The 19,156-nt window shown below is 42.0% G+C and overlaps 1 protein-coding gene across 3 annotated transcripts in view; it reads left to right on the top strand.

The window, feature by feature from the left end:
• Positions 1–19,156, top strand: part of LOC126297442 (beta-1,4-glucuronyltransferase 1) — a 114,133-nt gene that overhangs the window by 73,189 nt on the left and 21,788 nt on the right. The window contains exon 2 of one of the 3 annotated variants that reach the window (XM_049988289.1): positions 13,717–13,993. In XM_049988289.1, coding sequence (XP_049844246.1) covers positions 13,763–13,993 — 231 coding nt within the window. In that variant the 5' untranslated portion in view covers positions 13,717–13,762. Of the gene's footprint in view, positions 1–13,597; positions 13,994–19,156 lie in introns of all 3 variants that reach the window. The other 2 variants (XM_049988290.1, XM_049988291.1) reach the window with 2 other exon arrangements.

The raw sequence follows: 19,156 nt of genomic DNA, 5'->3' as shown, positions 1-19,156 counted from the left end.
ATACTAGCGTATGCTAGTGCTTGACACGTCCATTGATTTTTCAGTGTACTGTGTACGGAGCAATTATAATGGTAATGAATGAGTGAGTGAAACTAAAATTTTAGACTGCCTACTTCACATAGTTTGAGTGGAACTTAACTAGACCCAGACCAGCGTTTAAAATACCAATGAAACAGTGTTTAAGTTTGTTGAACTTTTTTGGTGTAACGACAAAAAAAGCAATCATTGATTAAAGCCACGAAAACTAAAACTCAGAATCCACTGAGAAATTTATAGTCGTTCATAGCGACTGTTCGACTCTATATTGACTGTTAAAGACTGTTCTTCTACCTGGTCCGTTAGCATCTACGTCATAGCTGTATTTGTACCCAATAACGTGCAGTTATGCTCAATAGAAATACTAGAATTGTGAATGAAAGGTTGTTGGGTTGTGAAGTATATGAGAGAGCAGGGATGGAGCGATGAGATGGATTCCAGTTCCTCGCAAATAGTCTTGATCGAAGTTCAGTTTTCCGAATATTGATAACATAGAATGTTGCATGGTAGAACATTGTCGTTTGAAAGAGAGAGATTTTGATGCATCCGGAAAATTACTGAGATTTTTTAAATTGGGCCGCCACGTAATGCCTTTTACTTCGTGAGGTTGTTTCGAAATAGTTGAGATTGGGTAATCTAAGCTTAATGTGTGCACTCGTTTGAGGGACAAAAGGAGAAACATTTTACGTGAATTGTTGACTTACTCCTTCACGTTCTCCGTATACAAGAGGCTGTACAGACCTGTGAGGTGCACAACAATAAGTTGTTTGCATTAGGCCAGTTTAGTATCTCTGCGACAACCGGCCGTTTTCGCGGCTTTGTCCCCGTCCCGACTCGCTGACTGATCTTGTAGCTGATTGTAGCCTCACTGACTAAATGGGACATGGCCATCAAGACCTTTCAACCGGCGGAGGCAGTTGCGAATTGGCGTTCACTATCTGCAGGGAATTGCCAGTTGATCTGGCAATTGACACACGCTGTCAGCGAGGTCGCTGCTGTTGTCCTCGTTCGCTAAATCTTTAGGATTCACGTGAAGCTGACATTTCTCGCTAATTCGATCTGTAGAACTACAGTGGAATTCAAACTGAAATTAAAATTTAGTCACCATAAACTTAATGAATTAGGTTATATCGTTTGCTCCAGTTAATTGAGAATCATGTTTCACGGTATTTTGCCTTCCTGACACCTCACTGGAGTTTCAGACGCGCTTATCCACATCATCGTAGATCTGAAACCAGACGTAATACAAAAGTAGTAATAGCAGTGAATGTGGAATTCTGTGCTTATGCGAAACAATTATTCTGAAAACCCGATGACACTTCATTCGAATTAGTCTGTGGTACGAAAGTCTGAATAAAACAGAAAAGGGAAATGATAAAGCAGTCTTTCACAATATACGATTCGAGTCTAAGAAGTCTCAAGACTTGCTGTCAGCACATGAATTGCAAGTTTTATGTTGGTGTTGATCTTGCCTCCGCGGAGCGAACGGGACTAAAGTTTTGCCGCATTGCGATTTTTCGACGTAAATGGCCATAAGCAGTAACCTGCCAAAATATTACCAAAACAGACTTTCTTGCCAAAAGCGGCTGTTACGTAAATTTGCTAATATGGGGCCGTAGAAATCGCCTAGGAATTTTAGTGGCTCAATTCTGAGTGAGTTTGCATTGTGCAATAGTAAGACGCACATCAGAGAGGACAGCACTTCAAATACGCACGACCACTCGAGTTCACGTTTTCCGTGACTTCCTTAATCGCTTAAGGCGAATGTGTGGATGGTTCCTTTGAAATAGCCAAGCTGAATCTCTGCGTCTTCCTCTTTCCTCAGCCCTAATGCCGTCTTTAAAGACTTCATCAGCCGGCCATTGAACCATAATCTTCCTTCTTCAGTGGCTCACAAATTATCGTAACGACAACAACCCGTCAGCGAAGTCTTCAGATTTTTTAGTGATGGGAAATAATTACTGGGGTGGTTTAACTTTATCCTGTCGCTAAACCATCCTTGAGTACCGTGTGGGACACACAAATTCTTATTATTGATGCGTTATTTGCTTGCAGCTTCTGTGGATTTGTATGTGAAGTCTAGTGATAAATTACCTAGAGACGTAATGCGAATAATCTTTGTGAAAGAAAAGTTTTCGGAAAATACCAAGAAGGTCGAGATTTAATTTTCAGTCAACTAACAGGTCAGTAGAAACAGAGCATAAACTCAGAACGGAGTAGGAAATTGGCCGTGCCTTTTCAAAGGAACTACTACAGCATTTGCCTTACGCGATGCAGGATAATAACAGAAAGCCTAAATCTTGATACCCAGGATTTGAATTTCCATCTTCTCGATTGAGACTAGAGTGTTAGAACCACTGTACCATCTCACTTGGTGTCAACTGTGTGCATTTTGTATCAGCCAAGCGATGGTAATTTATTTTTATATACAGGTGTTATTTATTTCTTACACACGGCGGTCCATTGAGTGTGGCCGGGCCAAATATTTCACGAAATAAGCGTCAAACGAAAAAACTGCAAAGAACGAAACTTGTCTAACTTAAAGGGGGAAACCAGATTGCGCTATGGTTGGCCCACTAGGTGGCGCTGCCATAGGTCAAACGGATATCAACTGCGTTTTTTAAAAATAGGAACCCCCATTTCTTATTACATATTCGTGTAGTACATAAAGAAATAAGAATTTTTTAGTTGGAACACTTCTTTCGCTTTGTGATAGATGGCGCTGTAATAGTCGCAAACGTATAAGTACGGTATTTCCTTCGCGATACTTTACCCGTGTTAAAATGGACCGTATACCAATTGCAGAAAAGTTCGATATAGTGTTGATGTATGGCTATTGTGATCAAAATGCCCAACGGGCGTGTGCTATGTACGCTGCTAGGTATCCTGGATGACGACATCCAAGTGCCGTTCGCCGGATAGTTACGTTATTTAAGGAAACAGGAAATGTTCAGCCACATGTGAAACGTCACCCACGATCTGCAACAAAATATGATGCCAAGTAGGTGTTTTAGCTGCTGTCGCGGCTAATCCGCACGTCAGTAGCAGACAAATTGCGCGGGAAACGGGGATCTCAAAAACGTCTGTGTTGAGGATGCTACATCAACATAGATTGCACCCGTACCATATTTCTATGTACCAGGAATTGCATGGCGACGACTTTGAATGTCGTGTACAGTTCTGCCACTGGGCAAAAGAGAAATTACTGAACGATGACAGACTTTTTGCACGCGTTCTATTTAGCGACGAAGCGTCATTCACAAACAGCGGTAACGTAAACAGGCATATTACGCACTACTGGGCAACGGAAAACCCGCGATGGCTGCGACAAGTGGAACATCAGCGACATTGGCGGTTTAAAGTATGGTGAAACATTATGGGAGGAAGGATAATTGGCCCCCATTTTATCGATGACAATGTAAATGGTGCAATGTATGCTGATTTCCTACGTTATGTTCTACTGATGTTACTACAAGATGTTTCACTGCATGACAGAATGGCGGTGTACTTCCAACATGATGGATGTCCGGCACATAGTTCGCATGCGGACGAAGCGGTATTGAATAGCATATTTCATGACAGGTAGATTGGTCGTCGAAGCACCATACCATGGCCCGCATGTTCAACGGATCTGATGTCCCCGGATTTCTTCCTGTGGGGAAAGTTGAAGGGTATTTGCTATCTTGATCCAACGACAACGCCTGACAACATGCGTTAGTGCATTGTCAATGCATGTGCGAACATTACGGAAGGCGAACTACTTGCTCTTGAGAGGAATGTAGTTACACGTACCGCCAAATGCATTGAGGTTGACTGACGTCATTTTGTGGTATTTACAGCTAATCACGCTCTAACAGCATGCCTTCTCTGAAATAAGTTCACAAAGATACATGTATGAAATTGGAACAACTGAAATAAAATGTTCAAACGTACGTATGTTCTATATTTTAAATTAAAAAATCTACATGTTACTAACTGTTTATCTAAAATTGTTCGCCATATGTTTGCGACTATTACAGTGCCATCTGTCACAAAGCGAAGATAGTGCTCCAACTAAAACATCCGTATTGATTTACGTACTACATGAATATGTAATAAAAAATGGGGGCCCCTGTTTTAAAAAACGCAGTTGATACCCGTTTGACCTATGGTAGCGCCACCCAGCGGGTGAACTATAGCGCCATCTGGTTTCCCACTTCAAGCTAGAAAAGTTTGGTTCTTTGTAGTTTTTTCGTTTGACGCGTATTTCGTGAGATACTTGGCCCGGTCACGATCAGTGGACCACCTTGTATATAGGACCAGACTTACCGTAAGGCTTCACCAACTTGGAATCGCCATTTGTGATAAACTCCTCAAAAAATGAATGTTGGTACGATATTAAAATTTAATTTTTGAGTAGGATCGGTGTGGCAGTATAGAGCTGAACGTAGCTTAATTTTTATTTATTTTTATTACTGCATGTTACAGCTACAAATTCTTATTTGGTGACAAGTGTTGAAGCATTAGCTGCAGCAATTTTAGGTTACATGCTGTTACGGAAGTAGCATATGCATCTTCAGCTGTATTCTCAGAAAACTTTCCATCCATGATTTAAGTTGCATTTTTTAATTCTTCTGCCCGATCCGCTGTCGATCGTTATTTTCAGTTACTGTAAGGGAAGGGCAACGTATGCTCCTTGCCTCCGATGCTACAGTACTGCACACACAGCCGTACGAACAGTTCAGTACGATATGTTGAACGCGATATGAGAAATATCATAAGGCTGTGCGACCATATTTTCCATAATCGGAAAAATGAGTTTTGCAGTCTGATAGATGTTCCAATAACTGTGGTAGCTACATGGAAAACCTAGCGTACATCTTCATCTATCTGCAGCCTGAAAAAAAGAATTAGACCTATGTGATTTTAATTATGCAGCCATAACCTAATGTTCTTTGAACATGAGAAATAAATTAGTAGAGTAAAATTTACTTCAGAGGCAGGAATGTAACTGAGCTTAGCCGAAGCTTTTCCATAATATAGTCAGCACAGTGGAAGCTTTCACTTTTACTGTATTATCCCCCAGGTGAAACTTTGAAAACGGTTGTGTACTATCCGGACGTAGTACTGATACTCTCAGCCTCTTCCATCTGACACAGACAGACAGACAGACAGAGAGAGAGAGAGAGAGAGAGAGAGAGAGAGAGAGAGAGATTGTCAGTGGAGACGGGAGGCGCTTATGAAACGTGCTTTATCAGGTAACAGCTCTGAATGTTAAGAGCCAGCTTTGGGCGAGCCGTTCAACCGACCACGTATCTTGCATTTTAGCACGGCGCCGCCTAGCCTTACGCCGACTTATCAAGAGGCAGTTAACTCGACTGACACTGACAAACACGTGCTGCTAATTCGTGTAACGTACTACGCGTGAAAGTACGTACAGTCCGAACAGAGTCGAGGCGATAACTTTGAATCTAGTATTAGTAACAAATCTGAAGGGGTTTATAAAAGCATAGGGTTCATTCGGTTTGGCGTAAATAGTGAGATAAACGTGCGAGGTCTGACTCGTATATCCAAACAATAACTTCAACAAGCTACGTGACAAATGGACACTTATAAAGGTTATTATTCATTGCTCAAGACTCAATGTTTAAATTACGTGTTAGACTATAACTAGGGGATGCTGAAGCCTTTTCTTTATCAAGATAGTTATCTATTCGAATGCCGAAACTGAGTAAAATTCTCCTTGTCAGCTGGACAAACATACTGCAATACTCAAAGAGATTAAGGGCAACATTTTTAGGTCTAGTTTTAATTTTAAGGTAATGTTCAATACTAACTTAAAGACAAATAATACTAACCGCTGTAAATATTCATTGCAAAAAACACTAAAATAATGTTTGCTCTACGCTGTTTTTAAAACAAAGATAAACTGGTGGCTTTCACAAAAATTCACTGTAAATAATCAGTTTAAAAACATGTTGCTTACAAGGACTTCTGTATCTTCTTAAAAGACCAAAAATGTGGTAAGTGAGGTTCAATAGGGTAAACTTGTTTCTCCTTAGGTTAGTGGCTCAGCGGGTGCCAGACTGTGAATCCAGTGATAAATCGTCCGGTCTCAAGACTGTCCTCGGAATTCTTAATCGCCTGTAGCTTCATTCTGTATGTCAGAAATGTTAAGCTGCCTCACGGGTCGAATTCTACGTTAAACTATACATCTCCTTATAAGGCGAGGATTAGGAGTTAACTTCCCGTCGCCGAAGGGTTCATTACAGATGAAGTGTAAGCTCAGAATGGGGAGGGTGAGAAGATATCAGCAGTGCTCTTTCATAGGACCATCCCGACATTCGCCTTAAGTTAATTAGTGGAATAATAGAGAACCTAAATCTGGATGGCCGATCGAGTTTTGGAAACGCCTTCTTCCAGAATAAATGTCAAGTGTCTTACCACTGAGCCACCTCGTTTCAACGGGCTCCCTTGTCTGGCTGGGTAAGTTCAAAGGCAGGAGTTCCACGTTCCATGCATCATTTTAGGCGATCGTAATGACGTGGAACAGGACATTTTACATTCATATATAAATGTGACTGCGTTTTAATAATTTAAAAGATTATTTTTGTTTTCATTGTGTCTGTGACTAGTGAAGCTCTTGTACGTTCAAATAAAACTTCGGTTTAGTAGATGCGTGCTATTGTGCTTTGACTGCATGTACAAAGTTTAAATGGTTCGTTGCCGCCTGCAGCTGTTAATTTTTTGTGTATTCGTTGTATGCTTCCACAATTTTGGTATTAGACTATTATAGAGTAACTTTACAAAACATCGATCGATTGCACGTTACGCTACACAAGCCTCCGCAAGTGTATCTGTTGCAAAAGTGACCACCGTCATTTTCCTTAGGAGTACAGGTATCGTCATAAGATTGATATCCCTAACACCGTTAGTACGGGTACACGTCACAGTTAGTGAAATCGAATATATTCTACGTACCATCGCACTTCCCCCACACGTTATGGTCCCAGAATATGTAATGTTATGGGACTACCTAAATGCTATTTCAAAGGTAGTGCGGCCGTAACATGTTGTTGAGTGCTATGGTATGTGAAATACACCCGATTTTAAAAACTGTGATGGGCACCCGTATTAACAGTTCCAGTGATAAAAATTTTATGACGTGACTACAATGACGGCGACCACTATCGAAATATACATACCAGCAGAAAATTGTATGGCATAATGTGCCATCCTTGACATTTTTGTACATATAATAGATAATGGCCTAGGATCGAAACTGCGCAGACGCACAGCGAATAAAGAAAGACTGCGGCCGGTGGCACTGAATCGTTCCAACAGTCTCACTGAAGTTAACTGATGTAAATACGTTGAATGGGAATGACATAACAATTAGACTGTAGTGTGCCGTTGTGGGGTAATACTGGAAAACTGTAGGTGGGAGTAATCACCACTACCACTACTACTACTACTACTACTACTACTACTACTACTACAACTCTCTCTTCTCTTTCCCCACTCCTCACCCCCCCCCTCTCTCTCTCCCCCTCACCCCCCCTCTCTCTCCCCCTCACCCCCCTCTCTCTCTCCCTCACCCCCCTCTCTCTCTCCCTCACCCCCCTCTCTCTCTCCCTCACCCCCCTCTCTCTCTCCCTCACCCCCCTCTCTCTCTCCCTCACCCCCCTCTCTCTCTCTCCCTCACCCCCCTCTCTCTCTCTCCCTCACCCCCCTCTCTCTCTCTCTCTCTCTCTCTCTCTCTCTCTCTCTCTCTCTCTCTCTCTCTCTCTCTCCCTCCCTCCCTCACCCCCCTCTCTCTCTCTCTCCCTCACCCCTCTCTCTCTCTCTCTCTCTCTCTCTCTCTCTCTCTCCCTCACCCCCCCTCTCTCTCTCTCCCTCACCCCCCCTCTCTCTCTCTCCCTCACCCCCCCTCTCTCTCTCTCCCTCACCCCCCCTCTCTCTCTCCCCCTCCCCCTCACCCCCCCTCTCTCTCTCCCCCTCCCCCTCACCCCCCCTCTCTCTCTCCCCCTCCCCCTCACCCCCCCTCTCTCTCTCTCCCTCACCCCCCTCTCACCCTCCCAACCTCGAGAACATGACTCCGCTGATGCAACCTGTTGCGCGGGGCGTGAACCCTAAGCAAGGCTAGTTTCCATTCCATTTCCACAATTTCAGATACGGGTATAATTTTGCTGTCGCAAGTACATAAAAATCGAATACACTAGTGGTATCGGTGGACGAACTGTAATTAAAGACGTTCCAGCCAAGAGAGTTCTGAAGCGGTCTTTCAGAATTTGACCGGTTTAGTACATAAGCAATAATAATAATAATAGTGGCTTCAGCTATGGGTATTAGTTGTTACTAATATCTGAACGGTTTTAGGGGTACAATACACAATCTTTAGGTCCCTAGGTACAGCAAACGTATTGTTCAATGTAATGCACTAAACCAGTGTTAAAATAGTGAAGACATGAATTACAGAAAGACACTGTAAGGTAACATTTTTTATTTCTTATTTTTGAGAACCAGCAGTCTATACCATAGATGAAAGTGATTGTTGAGGACTTTATTACTCTTAATAAAATAAGATTTACATTTTTTTTTTTGGAACAAACTTTTTTTTTAAGAAACTATCCTTACAATGAATTACTACTTGTAATACAGCAGGTTATATTAAGTTAGCTGCGATACGCTACACAGTTAATCCAACTAAAGCAGGTATGCGATTTGGAGTGAAATTTTTGTAAGTGTGGTATATTGTAACAGTGAGATCAGATTTCGTGTATGTAACAACATACATTTCTCGATGGACAGGCCACTGTGATGACTTTTCTTTATGCGACCGATAAAGTGTTCCGCCACATAAGCTTCACTTTTAATCCTTCATATTTGTTTAATGAATTCCTTGAGTCACAACCCTGGCTATGGTCATTACCATACAGCACTTTGGTACACGTATTGTTATGTGGAGCCATATAATTCCTATTGAAATTCTTTCTCGACGCTCACCGAACACTTCACTTTCCTACTAAAGACACTTAAGTCATTCTGTCACACTGCGTCTGCCTGGTATTGCGGGCAATTTACGTCTCTCCCCATTGGTTTCGTCAGAGATTAAACACCGTGCAATATTAATCATGTTACTACGTAATTTCGTGGATCAGACATATTAAGATCTTAATTCCTACTGAGAACTGTGATGCAGTCGTATTCTTCAGACGAAATGTATTTAGAAACAATGATATTACCGTAACATATTAACAGCAACAGATAATCCAGATTATAGACTGAATCTAATGTATCACATTCCGCAAAAACATAGATGGTCATGGACACTTACTAGAAGTATAATGATATTCTCGGGTTGAACACGTGATAAGCATTCGTTGTAGCGGTGATTATTTTTGACTCCACATACGAACTTAAACATTGTGATTTAATACGTATATTATACTCTTTATAGTAAAACAGACTGAACTGATGCTCACGTCAACCCACAGATATCACATGCTATATTTATTACACGATTATATATCAGATAAGTTGGCTTCCGGAGTGATGCACATGTAGAAGTATTTATCCTTTTACCACATTAAATTTAGTTACATAGACGAAACTGTTTCGCATTACTGTATGCCACACTTTCCGCCCGGCGGATTAGTATCGAGGACTGGTGTGCCGGCCAGCCTGCGGATGGTTTTAAAGACGTTTTTCCATCTGACTTCCCGAATGCGGGCTGGTTCCGCTTATTCCGCCTCAGTTACACTATGTCCGCAAGTGGGGCCGAACAGCCCAATAACCCTGGGTTCGGTGTTAGGCGGCGGTAGGGTGGGTGGGCCTCCAAGAAAACAGAAACTACGAATTTTTTAAAATACAGTGTAACTGATGGCTTCACTATTTTAATAGTGTTTTCTCGTGTATTGTGTTAGGCTACATATTTTTTGCAGTTACGGACCTGAAGATGAACTGTACCACAGAAACTGGTCGCACATGAATAAAAACATACAAAGTCGAAGGCATCATTATTGCATATAGACACAGCAACCGCGTCCCCGTAACAGTCATAAGATGAATGTATATAAATGTTTGGTTCGTTTCCTACGACGTGTTACGCTGTGCCCGAGCGGTTCTAGGCGCTTCAGTCCGGAACCTCGCTGCTGCTACGGTCGCAGGTTCGAATCCTGCCTCGGTTATGGATGTGTGATGTCCTTAGAACTACTTAAGCCTAAGTCTAGGGGAATGATGTCCTCAGATGTTAAGTCCCATAGTGCTTAGAGCCATATGTGAACCTACGACGTGTTAATATTTATGCGAATGCTTAACGTACATAAGTAGTGTATATTAATCAAAATGCCCTTCGTTCTTGGAGGTTAAGATGGAAGGAAAGGTAAAACACGGTGGTAGCAATCACACTGTTTCCTGCAAAATCATAAAGGGGCCATCAAACTTGGCTTAATAATACTGTATCATACTTTCGCCCCGTAAGATAATACAGAGCCTTCGAACTAAGCTCAGATCGCTAGCGCACTGACTGGTGATAAGTTGGTGTGCCTTAGCCATTATCGCTGACATATCAGAACGAGCGAAGTTCCTTCTAACAAAAATAATCAGGCTTGCTGCAACCGTGTCGGATACAATCATTTCCAAACTCCTGAATCATTTTTTGGTTCTAATGGCTCTGAGCACTATGGGACTTAACTGAGGTCATCAGTCCCCTAGAACTTAAAACTACGTAAACCTAACTAACCTAAGGACATCACACACATCCATGCCCGAGGCAGGATTCGAACCTGGGACCGTAGCTGTCGCGCGGTTCTAGAATGAAGCGCCTAGAACCTCTCGGCCACTCCGGCCTGCTAAGTGCAATAATTCTGTTACCTATTGCAGATAAAGATTCTGTTAGCGCCTTATGACCGTTGGTACTCATAGTTCAGAGTACTGAACGTTGCTAAGAGAGATCACATATAGCAGCTAAGAAAGATTACGGTATACAGAGTGGAGCAGTTCTTCCTGGATGAAAGTGAGAAAGAGCGAATTTAAGAAAATTGTCTCCAGCTGTTATCAATCCCCAGTTCATATGCTGCACGCAAACGTTGAAGTAGCCACGACATGTACATAGAACATGAACTGATGACCCAAAACATGACTACCTGCTTTATGAGTTGTTTTTTCCGTCTTTAGAATGAAATACATCGGTGCTTCTGCGTGTCAGTGATAAAACAGTTTGTTGGTAGGTTTGTGGCGGTATATGGTATTAGACGCCTACGCACAGGTCATGCAATTTGCGTAAATAACGAGCCGCTGAATAGCGTATGCGATGATGGTGCCCGATGGTGACCCAGATGTGTTCCATAAGATTTACATCAAGAGAATTTGGTCGCCGAGACATCGACGTAAGTTCACTATAATGTTCCTCAAACCACTGTAGCGCGATTCTGGCTCAGACACAAGGACAATAATACTGCTGAAAAATGACATCGCCCTCGGGGAAGGCATCAAACATGAAGGGATGCAGGTTGTTCGCAGGTGTCAGCGTGTCTTAAATTACGACAGGTTCCATGCAAGCGCTGGAGAACGTTCCCCACATCCTGACATGAGCAACTACACTTAGGACATATTTGCATGGTGACAGCTCTGCGTAGGTTCGATCTTGTTTTGCGTTCATTGGTCTGCGTCGAAGAAGAAGAACAACCAGATTTGTAGGTACATTATCCCGGAGTGTCCAACGTATCTACAAGGAATGGTGCACCACTTTTTGCCATGTAGCGTGGCGCAAAGAACACTGATCATAAAGATCTTACACAACAGGAACCCGAGACTAGTGTCATACGGTGCCAATGACAACACTAGGCAGGAATAGCTGCATTTAATGAAGTCAGATGCATCTCGACCAATGTCGGAACTGCATGCAGTGCACATTGAGTCAGTATACTGCAAAAGAACGTTACCGGGAGAGGCACATAAAGCTACTCTAGACTTGGCCAAAAGAGGCAAAGTGGGCAGTAGCTAACTGAAGCATGTAGTGCGGTCTAAAGAGTTGAGATTCTGCTACGTTGTGTGCAGCGAGAATCCAAATGCGGCCTTCAACCCGCAGTGTGTGGAGTGTGTGCTTCAGGTCGGCGGTATTATGAGGTTTTCAGCGTGTTCTTTGTACGACTCAGTGTACAGTGAACATGAACCAGGATTCATTCATTAAATTTTGCGAGTACACACACACACACACACACACACCCTCCCTTTTTTAATGTTTCGGCCATATGTCTTCCGGCCATCTTTAGAATGAGCCAACTGAAATTACGATACCCAACAGTACTTACTCTGTTGTTTCAGACTACAGAAAAGACAAGAGCCAGACTTCAATGGGCAGCAGAGAGTATGCATAAATTGATATCCCAGCATGGATCGACCGCGTAGCAACAGTTTGGGTGTCATTATTAGTTGCACTCTCAAATTGTAATGGATCAATTATTACGCCGCGAGAATATCAAGATGCACATGAACCAGGATGTTTTTTCAACATTCTCAGTGTTGCCCTTTCTTCTCCATCTTCATGATGACTATGCTTATGAACAATATCGTGGTCACGATAACAGCCGTTTTCGCAGGGCTGCACGGACACGTTCCTGGTTTCACGAACACTCGGTCAATCTATTGCAACTCTACAGGCTCGCTATATAAAACGACAGAAAATGTGTGGAACTACATGGAACAGCTGGAATATCTTAGCAGTAAACATCGCCGCAGTCCGATAGCTCTGGGATCTAATGATTGAGGCATTTCAGTTGGGTAAGGCGTATCTGAAGAAAATTTAGAGCTGTCTTCTTTGCCGAATTCAGGTGATTACAGGAGTAGAGGTGGTGTTATATGGTATTAGTGAGATATGGCCGAGCGCTGAGATTTTATTCAGTTGAACTGTGTATTTTATTCAGTTGAACTGTGTATTTTATTCAGTTGAACTGTGTATTTTATTCAGTTGAACTGTGTATTTTATTCAGTTGAACTGTGTATTTTATTCAGTTGAACTGTGTATTTTATTCAGTTGAACTGTGTATTTTATTCAGTTGAACTGTGTATTTTATTCAGTTGAACTGTGTATTTTATTCAGTTGAACTGTGTATTTTATTCAGTTGAACTGTGTATTTTATTCAGTTGAACTGTGTAATTTATTCAGTTGAACTGTGTAATTTATTCAGTTGAACTGTGTAATTTATTCAGTTGAACTGTGTAATTTATTCAGTTGAACTGTGTAATTTATTCAGTTGAACTGTGTAATTTATTCAGTTGAACTGTGTAATTTATTCAGTTGAACTGTGTAATTTATTCAGTTGAACTGTGTAATTTATTCAGTTGAACTGTGTAATTTATTCAGTTGAACTGTGTAATTTATTCAGTTGAACTGTGTAATTTATTCAGTTGAACTGTGTAATTTATTCAGTTGAACTGTGTAATTTATTCAGTTGAACTGTGTAATTTATTCAGTTGAACTGTGTAATTTATTCAGTTGAACTGTGTAATTTATTCAGTTGAACTGTGTAAATTTTACGTTTTAATAAATTAAGACGATAGCAGCTCTTCTGGTGTTGAGGTTCCTTTTGATGTGCAACCAGAAAAAAGTTATGACAACACGTGTCATAGAATCATTTTAATACTAGTTCATATGAATATTTGCCTGACACTGAGTTGGAGACGGTTGGTGTGTTGCAGCGGTCGCTGTTGGACCTGATGTAAGAAGAGGAATGAAGCAGTGAGCATGTACGCCCGGAGGACGTGGCTGCTGCGGCTGAGCGTGTGCCTGAACGTGGTGGTCCTGCTGTACGCCTGCTCGTACCTCGCCACCTCTCGCAATGGTGTCGACTTCGTGGAGGAGGCGGTGTCCGGCCGCAGCCTGGCGGCGCTCGACACGGCGCAGCTACCCGTGTCCAGCGCGGCCGACGCCACGTCGCGCCCGCCGCCCAACGAGCCGCAGCCGCCTCTCAGTGCCGTCAGTACCTCGCTCTAGTCTTCCACAATAACTTCCCGCATAAACTGAGGTTTTGCCGAATTAATGATACAGCTAAGCAAAAGTATGCTTTAAGTTGGAGCTACTTAGTGATTCAACCATTGGAAGCAGGGGAGATCATTTAATCTTGGCAGTGATAGCGTTCCATAAGGTTTAATATTAGGTCCATAACACATAATAAATAAGCAGAACAGTTTCTTTTTCAATGACACTAATACAGGAATCATACATACATGTAATAATAGAACAAATAATGCTTTAAAACTGTTATTGCGTAGTTTTCTGCAAATTGTCTACCTAAATTTCAAAAGAAACATCGTATTAAATTTCGCATATGAACACCGGTGATAAATGAAACACTTACTAGGAAGCAACTAGGGTGGAAACTGTAAAACTTTTAGGTGTCCATATCGGTTGGAACTGAAGCTGGAAATCACACATTCGTGAACTAAACTCCCAGGTCAGCCACAATTGCACTTCGAATCACTGCAAGTCTTGGAGAGGCAAATCATTGGCGTTCTTCACGTATTCCAAATCAGCAATGTCGTATGGAATTATGTTCTGGAGCCACTCTCCTTTAAGACAATTTCTCACTGCTTAAAAACGTGCTGTAAGAATGTGGTTACCACTCACGGTAATATTCTAGACATGTTTTGAGTTAGACATTTTTATTACTGTTTCAGTGTATACGGGGTTGTCATTTTAACTTCAGACAAATATCTCGAAAATAACGCAGGTGAAAAGTTATTAGTGAAGGGGACATCTGTCCGTGCCAAAACTGGCCACCATCTAATCACGTTCTAGGGTGGGAGGGGTCAACGTTGTATTTTCAAATGGGAAACCCCCGTTCGTATTGTAATTCGGATTTTACGCCAAAAAATACGTACGGTTTACTCAAACCATTGTTTCCAATTCGTGGCATGTGACGCTGTAATCTACAAATTCAAGTGTACCTGTTTGTGCAGTTAAGAATCGACACGTGTGATCCTGCATTCAATTTACGATCTAAACTTAAACCTCTGTGTTCTAACGGTTGATGAGCCAGAAATTTGCTTTAGTGTTGCAAATTGGACTGTACAGTACAGTTCGGTTAGCCGTTTAAGTCTGTTGAGGGACTAGGTTCAGCGTCATCCAGGAAAAACTACGTGGATGTAGTAGTATCCTATTCCCATCTGGATGCTTGACATCCTAAACGAATTCTAAATTACGTTTACTATATAAGAAATTTAATAAACCGAGAATACTGAGACGTGGATTAAACACACACACACACACACACACACACACACACACACACACACACACACACACACACACACACACACACACACTGAAAGTACCGATTTTTGCTAGGGTTTCAAAATGTATACTGGCAGCGACAAAACTGATCTAAATAAAAGGGCATCTGAAAATGTTTTCATGGACTTGGCAACATCCATCCTGAATAAGAGATAAGTTTTGTCTCATAACTGGTACTCCCCCACAACTATTTTTTAAAATTACCCAGGAAAAAACAGATGTTATTGAGACAATACGCAGCAATAGGCAAATGTGCCAAAAATATTCAAAAACAGATTTCAAAGGAAAGATTTAATCATTTGTTGGCCCTGATACTGAAAGAAGCGTCGTGTGTGTGACATCAACGAAACTCTAAAGCGCAGAGATGGTTGAACACACAAACCGTTAAGAAAAAACTTAAATCCAAATGCATCCTCGAATATAATAAGGAATGGGTGAAATTGATCGTCAAGATCAGATATTGGCCTGTTTCCCCAATAATGAGCAAAATTGTCGACGGTCGCAAAAACCTTTTTTTATGGTCTGTGATGTGGCTCTGGTCAATACGTACCTTATGCATGAAACAATACTTCTTCAAAGGAAGGAATCCTAGCCGATTACCGAATAAACACAGCGAAGAGAATTTTAAAAATAATGTCCCATTATCGGACTACAAAAAGAGTGGAAAACTTTCACTAGGTGGAACACCGCTTCAACTACCAGCGCAGTATTGGACCCATTTACCACGACGACGTATCATTCCGGCACCTACAAGAAACCAACCAAGGCTGTTCAAATTTTGCATAGAACACGAAGTACGAAGCTAAACTACGTAGGAATGCACGGAGTGTTACGTGGCTTTACATCTACCACAGTGCTTTAGAAACTACCATGTCATAGACGACTACAAATTTTTGAAGTTGCAGGTATTTTCCTGTAAGGAATTTTTTCAAACAGTTCATTTCTTCTTGTAATTCAAAGTTTAGTTGACGATACCTTACTTTCATTTGTCGTGTTATTACATTCTTTCTGAAGAAGTTACACCTGAAAACATCGAAGAATATCAGTTTCTACGAGCGCGTGCTGGAAAGTAATGCCTCCCAGTTTTTTTATCTTTAAACTCGTAAAGCCTTTTTAAATAAAACAAACCTTATTAACATTATCCATCTTTATTGGTGATGTCTACATATTTGCAGCCCTCTGCCGCTAGACAGTTCCGAATTGTACAGAGTAACATGACCTTGCGTATCTAGACAGACGGAAATAAAATGTTAACACCAAAAAATAGTTAATGCGGAGTAATGAAATTTCTGGAGTACATCTCTCCAGCTAACATATTTCAGTTATTAACATTGCAAGATCCCGAGTTAATGTAAGTCCGATATAACCCATTGCAAATATGAATGCTTGTTCATTAATAACAGGTGTAACCCCCACAATATTGGATGCAAGCATTCAAACGTGCATGCATTGTGTTGTACAGGTGACAAATGTAAGTTCGTGGGATGGAGTTCCATGCCTGTTACACTAGGTCGGTCAGTAAAGGGGCGGTTAACGCTGATTGGGTGAAGTTGGAGTTGTCGTCCGATGGTGTCCCATATAAGCTCAATTGAAGACAGATGTGGCGATCGAGCGGGCCAAAGGAATATATCGACCTTCTCTACTGCATGTTTGGTTACCACACAGTGTGTGGGCGAGCTTTAGTCTGTTGGAAAACACCCCCTGGAATGTTGTTCATGAATGACAGCATAGCAGGTCAAATCACCAAGCTGATTTACAAATCTGCAGTCAGGGTGCGTGAAATAACATGAGTGCTCCTGCTGTCATTCAAAATCGCACCGTTGATAGTAAATCCCACGTGTAGGTCCAGTCTGTCCGCAAACAGAATGGGTGCAGGTCTTCAGCTGGTCGCCTCCTAACCAACACAGTGCCATCACTTTAACAGAGGCAGAATCAGCTTTCATTAGAGAAAACAGGAGACCTCCATCCTGCTCTCCAACGAGCTCTCGTTTGAAACCATTGAAGTCTCAAATGCCGGTGGTCCGGGTTTAATGAAATACACGCTACAGCTATGATCTTTATGGTGCTAACCTTTGTGTTAAGTGTCGCGCACCTTTTTCAGTCGGTGTTCATGGTCGAAGTTATTGGCTTCTTTAGAGTATTTATTGAATGCTGACCATGTTAATTTCGTGAAGTGTAATACATACATCCCGCAGACGGTTGATCCCTGCTCCTACCGTACACTCATTTTCGTCGCCCTACTGACTGACATGCTGAGTTATTAGCGGCTTATATTTCTCCTGTCACAATTATTAACTTAACACTTTTAAATGAGCCCTGCTAAAGATTGAACATGAGACGTCGTGCTCAAGCAGTTTCTTGTAAGTACATCTATATCCACATACATACTTCGCAAGCCACCGTAGCGGAGCGTACCTTATATCAATGTCCTTTCCTGATCAACTCTCAAACAGAGCGATGGAAAGACTACTGTCTGTATGCCTCAGTTCTGATATCTTTGCGGTCCTTGGGCAAAATGTACGTTGGCAATAAACAGAATTGTTCAGCAGTCAGCTTCAAATGCCGGCTCTACAAATTTTCTCTATAGTGCCCCGCGAAAAGAGCTACGTCTTTCATCCAGGGATTCCCATTTGACTAAAAGCATTACCTCCATAATACTGACATGATGATCGAATACACCGGCAACAACTCTAGCGGCTCACTTGTAAATTGCGACTAACTCGTCCTTAATCCGACCTGGTGGGGATCGCTGACACTCGAGCAATACTCAAGAATAGGTCGCAGCATTTCTATTCGAGGTGCCGTGCAAAGAATACCAAACTTTCCTAAAAATCGCCCCATGAACCGACGCCGATCGGACTTTCACACTACCACCCTTACGTACTTGTTCCATTTCATATCGTTTTTGACATGTTACGCACAGGTATTTAGTCGCCGTGACAGTGTGAAGCAACATACTACTGATGCTGTATTCGAACATTGTGGGTGTTTTTCCTACTGGTCTGCATTAACTTAGGTTTTTCTACATATAGGGAAAGCTGTCATTCATCACACCACCAGAAATTGTGTAAGTCACATTATATCGTCCTACAGTCGCTCAAAGCCGATACTTTTGACTGGTTTATTGATGAGGTTATAGACTTAGCGGCGAGGTCATCAGTCCCGCGATTCGGAAGTTACTTGCGTAAGATAGAGGGTCCCCTAAAAGTGGGCGGATCCAGTCAAAGCGAGAAAACGACACACTCAGTGGGAGGCAAAAAAGGGTAGGCGAAACCTAAAAACTGAAAAAAGAGATAAAAGAGCGGGCTTTACACGGGAGAGTGGTCATCGGCCTCAAACCTAGAAGCCCGAACCACAAATACCCTGCTGCTGCCCTTGCACAAAGAGCAAAGTAAAACCTTATAATTGAAAATAAAAATCATTTTGAAGTAGGAAACCGAGGACTAGTTCCACCATCCTTGATGGGCCGACAGCCACATTGTGGAGGTGGCTAGTTACACAAGAGAAAACAATTGTGAGCCTAGTATGACTGATGCGTAGACGTATAAGACAGTGGACTCTCTCCGAGAGGAGCGGAAGGAAGAGCGCCAAATTGCAATACTCTTTGATTGTGCGGAGGTTATCAGTGACAACAGTAGTGCACCAGCCGTCATTCCACTTCTGGGAAAAGAGAGATTTGATATGTGTCTGCATATCTGCACTTGGAATCATGAACGGGAATGGAGTTAGGTATCTGCTTCTCTAACCAAACAGTCAGCCAGTTCATTCCCTGGGACACGCATATGACTTGGGACCTACAGAAAGACAACAGAGCAGGCGGCACAGCCAAGGGCATAGAGAAGGTGA

This window comes from Schistocerca gregaria, chromosome X (genome assembly GCF_023897955.1).
Source record: "Schistocerca gregaria isolate iqSchGreg1 chromosome X, iqSchGreg1.2, whole genome shotgun sequence".
Lineage (NCBI taxonomy): Eukaryota > Metazoa > Arthropoda > Insecta > Orthoptera > Acrididae > Schistocerca > Schistocerca gregaria.
The sequence above is the reverse complement of the archived record's forward strand: the minus strand, read 5'-3'. Positions and strand labels throughout refer to the sequence as shown.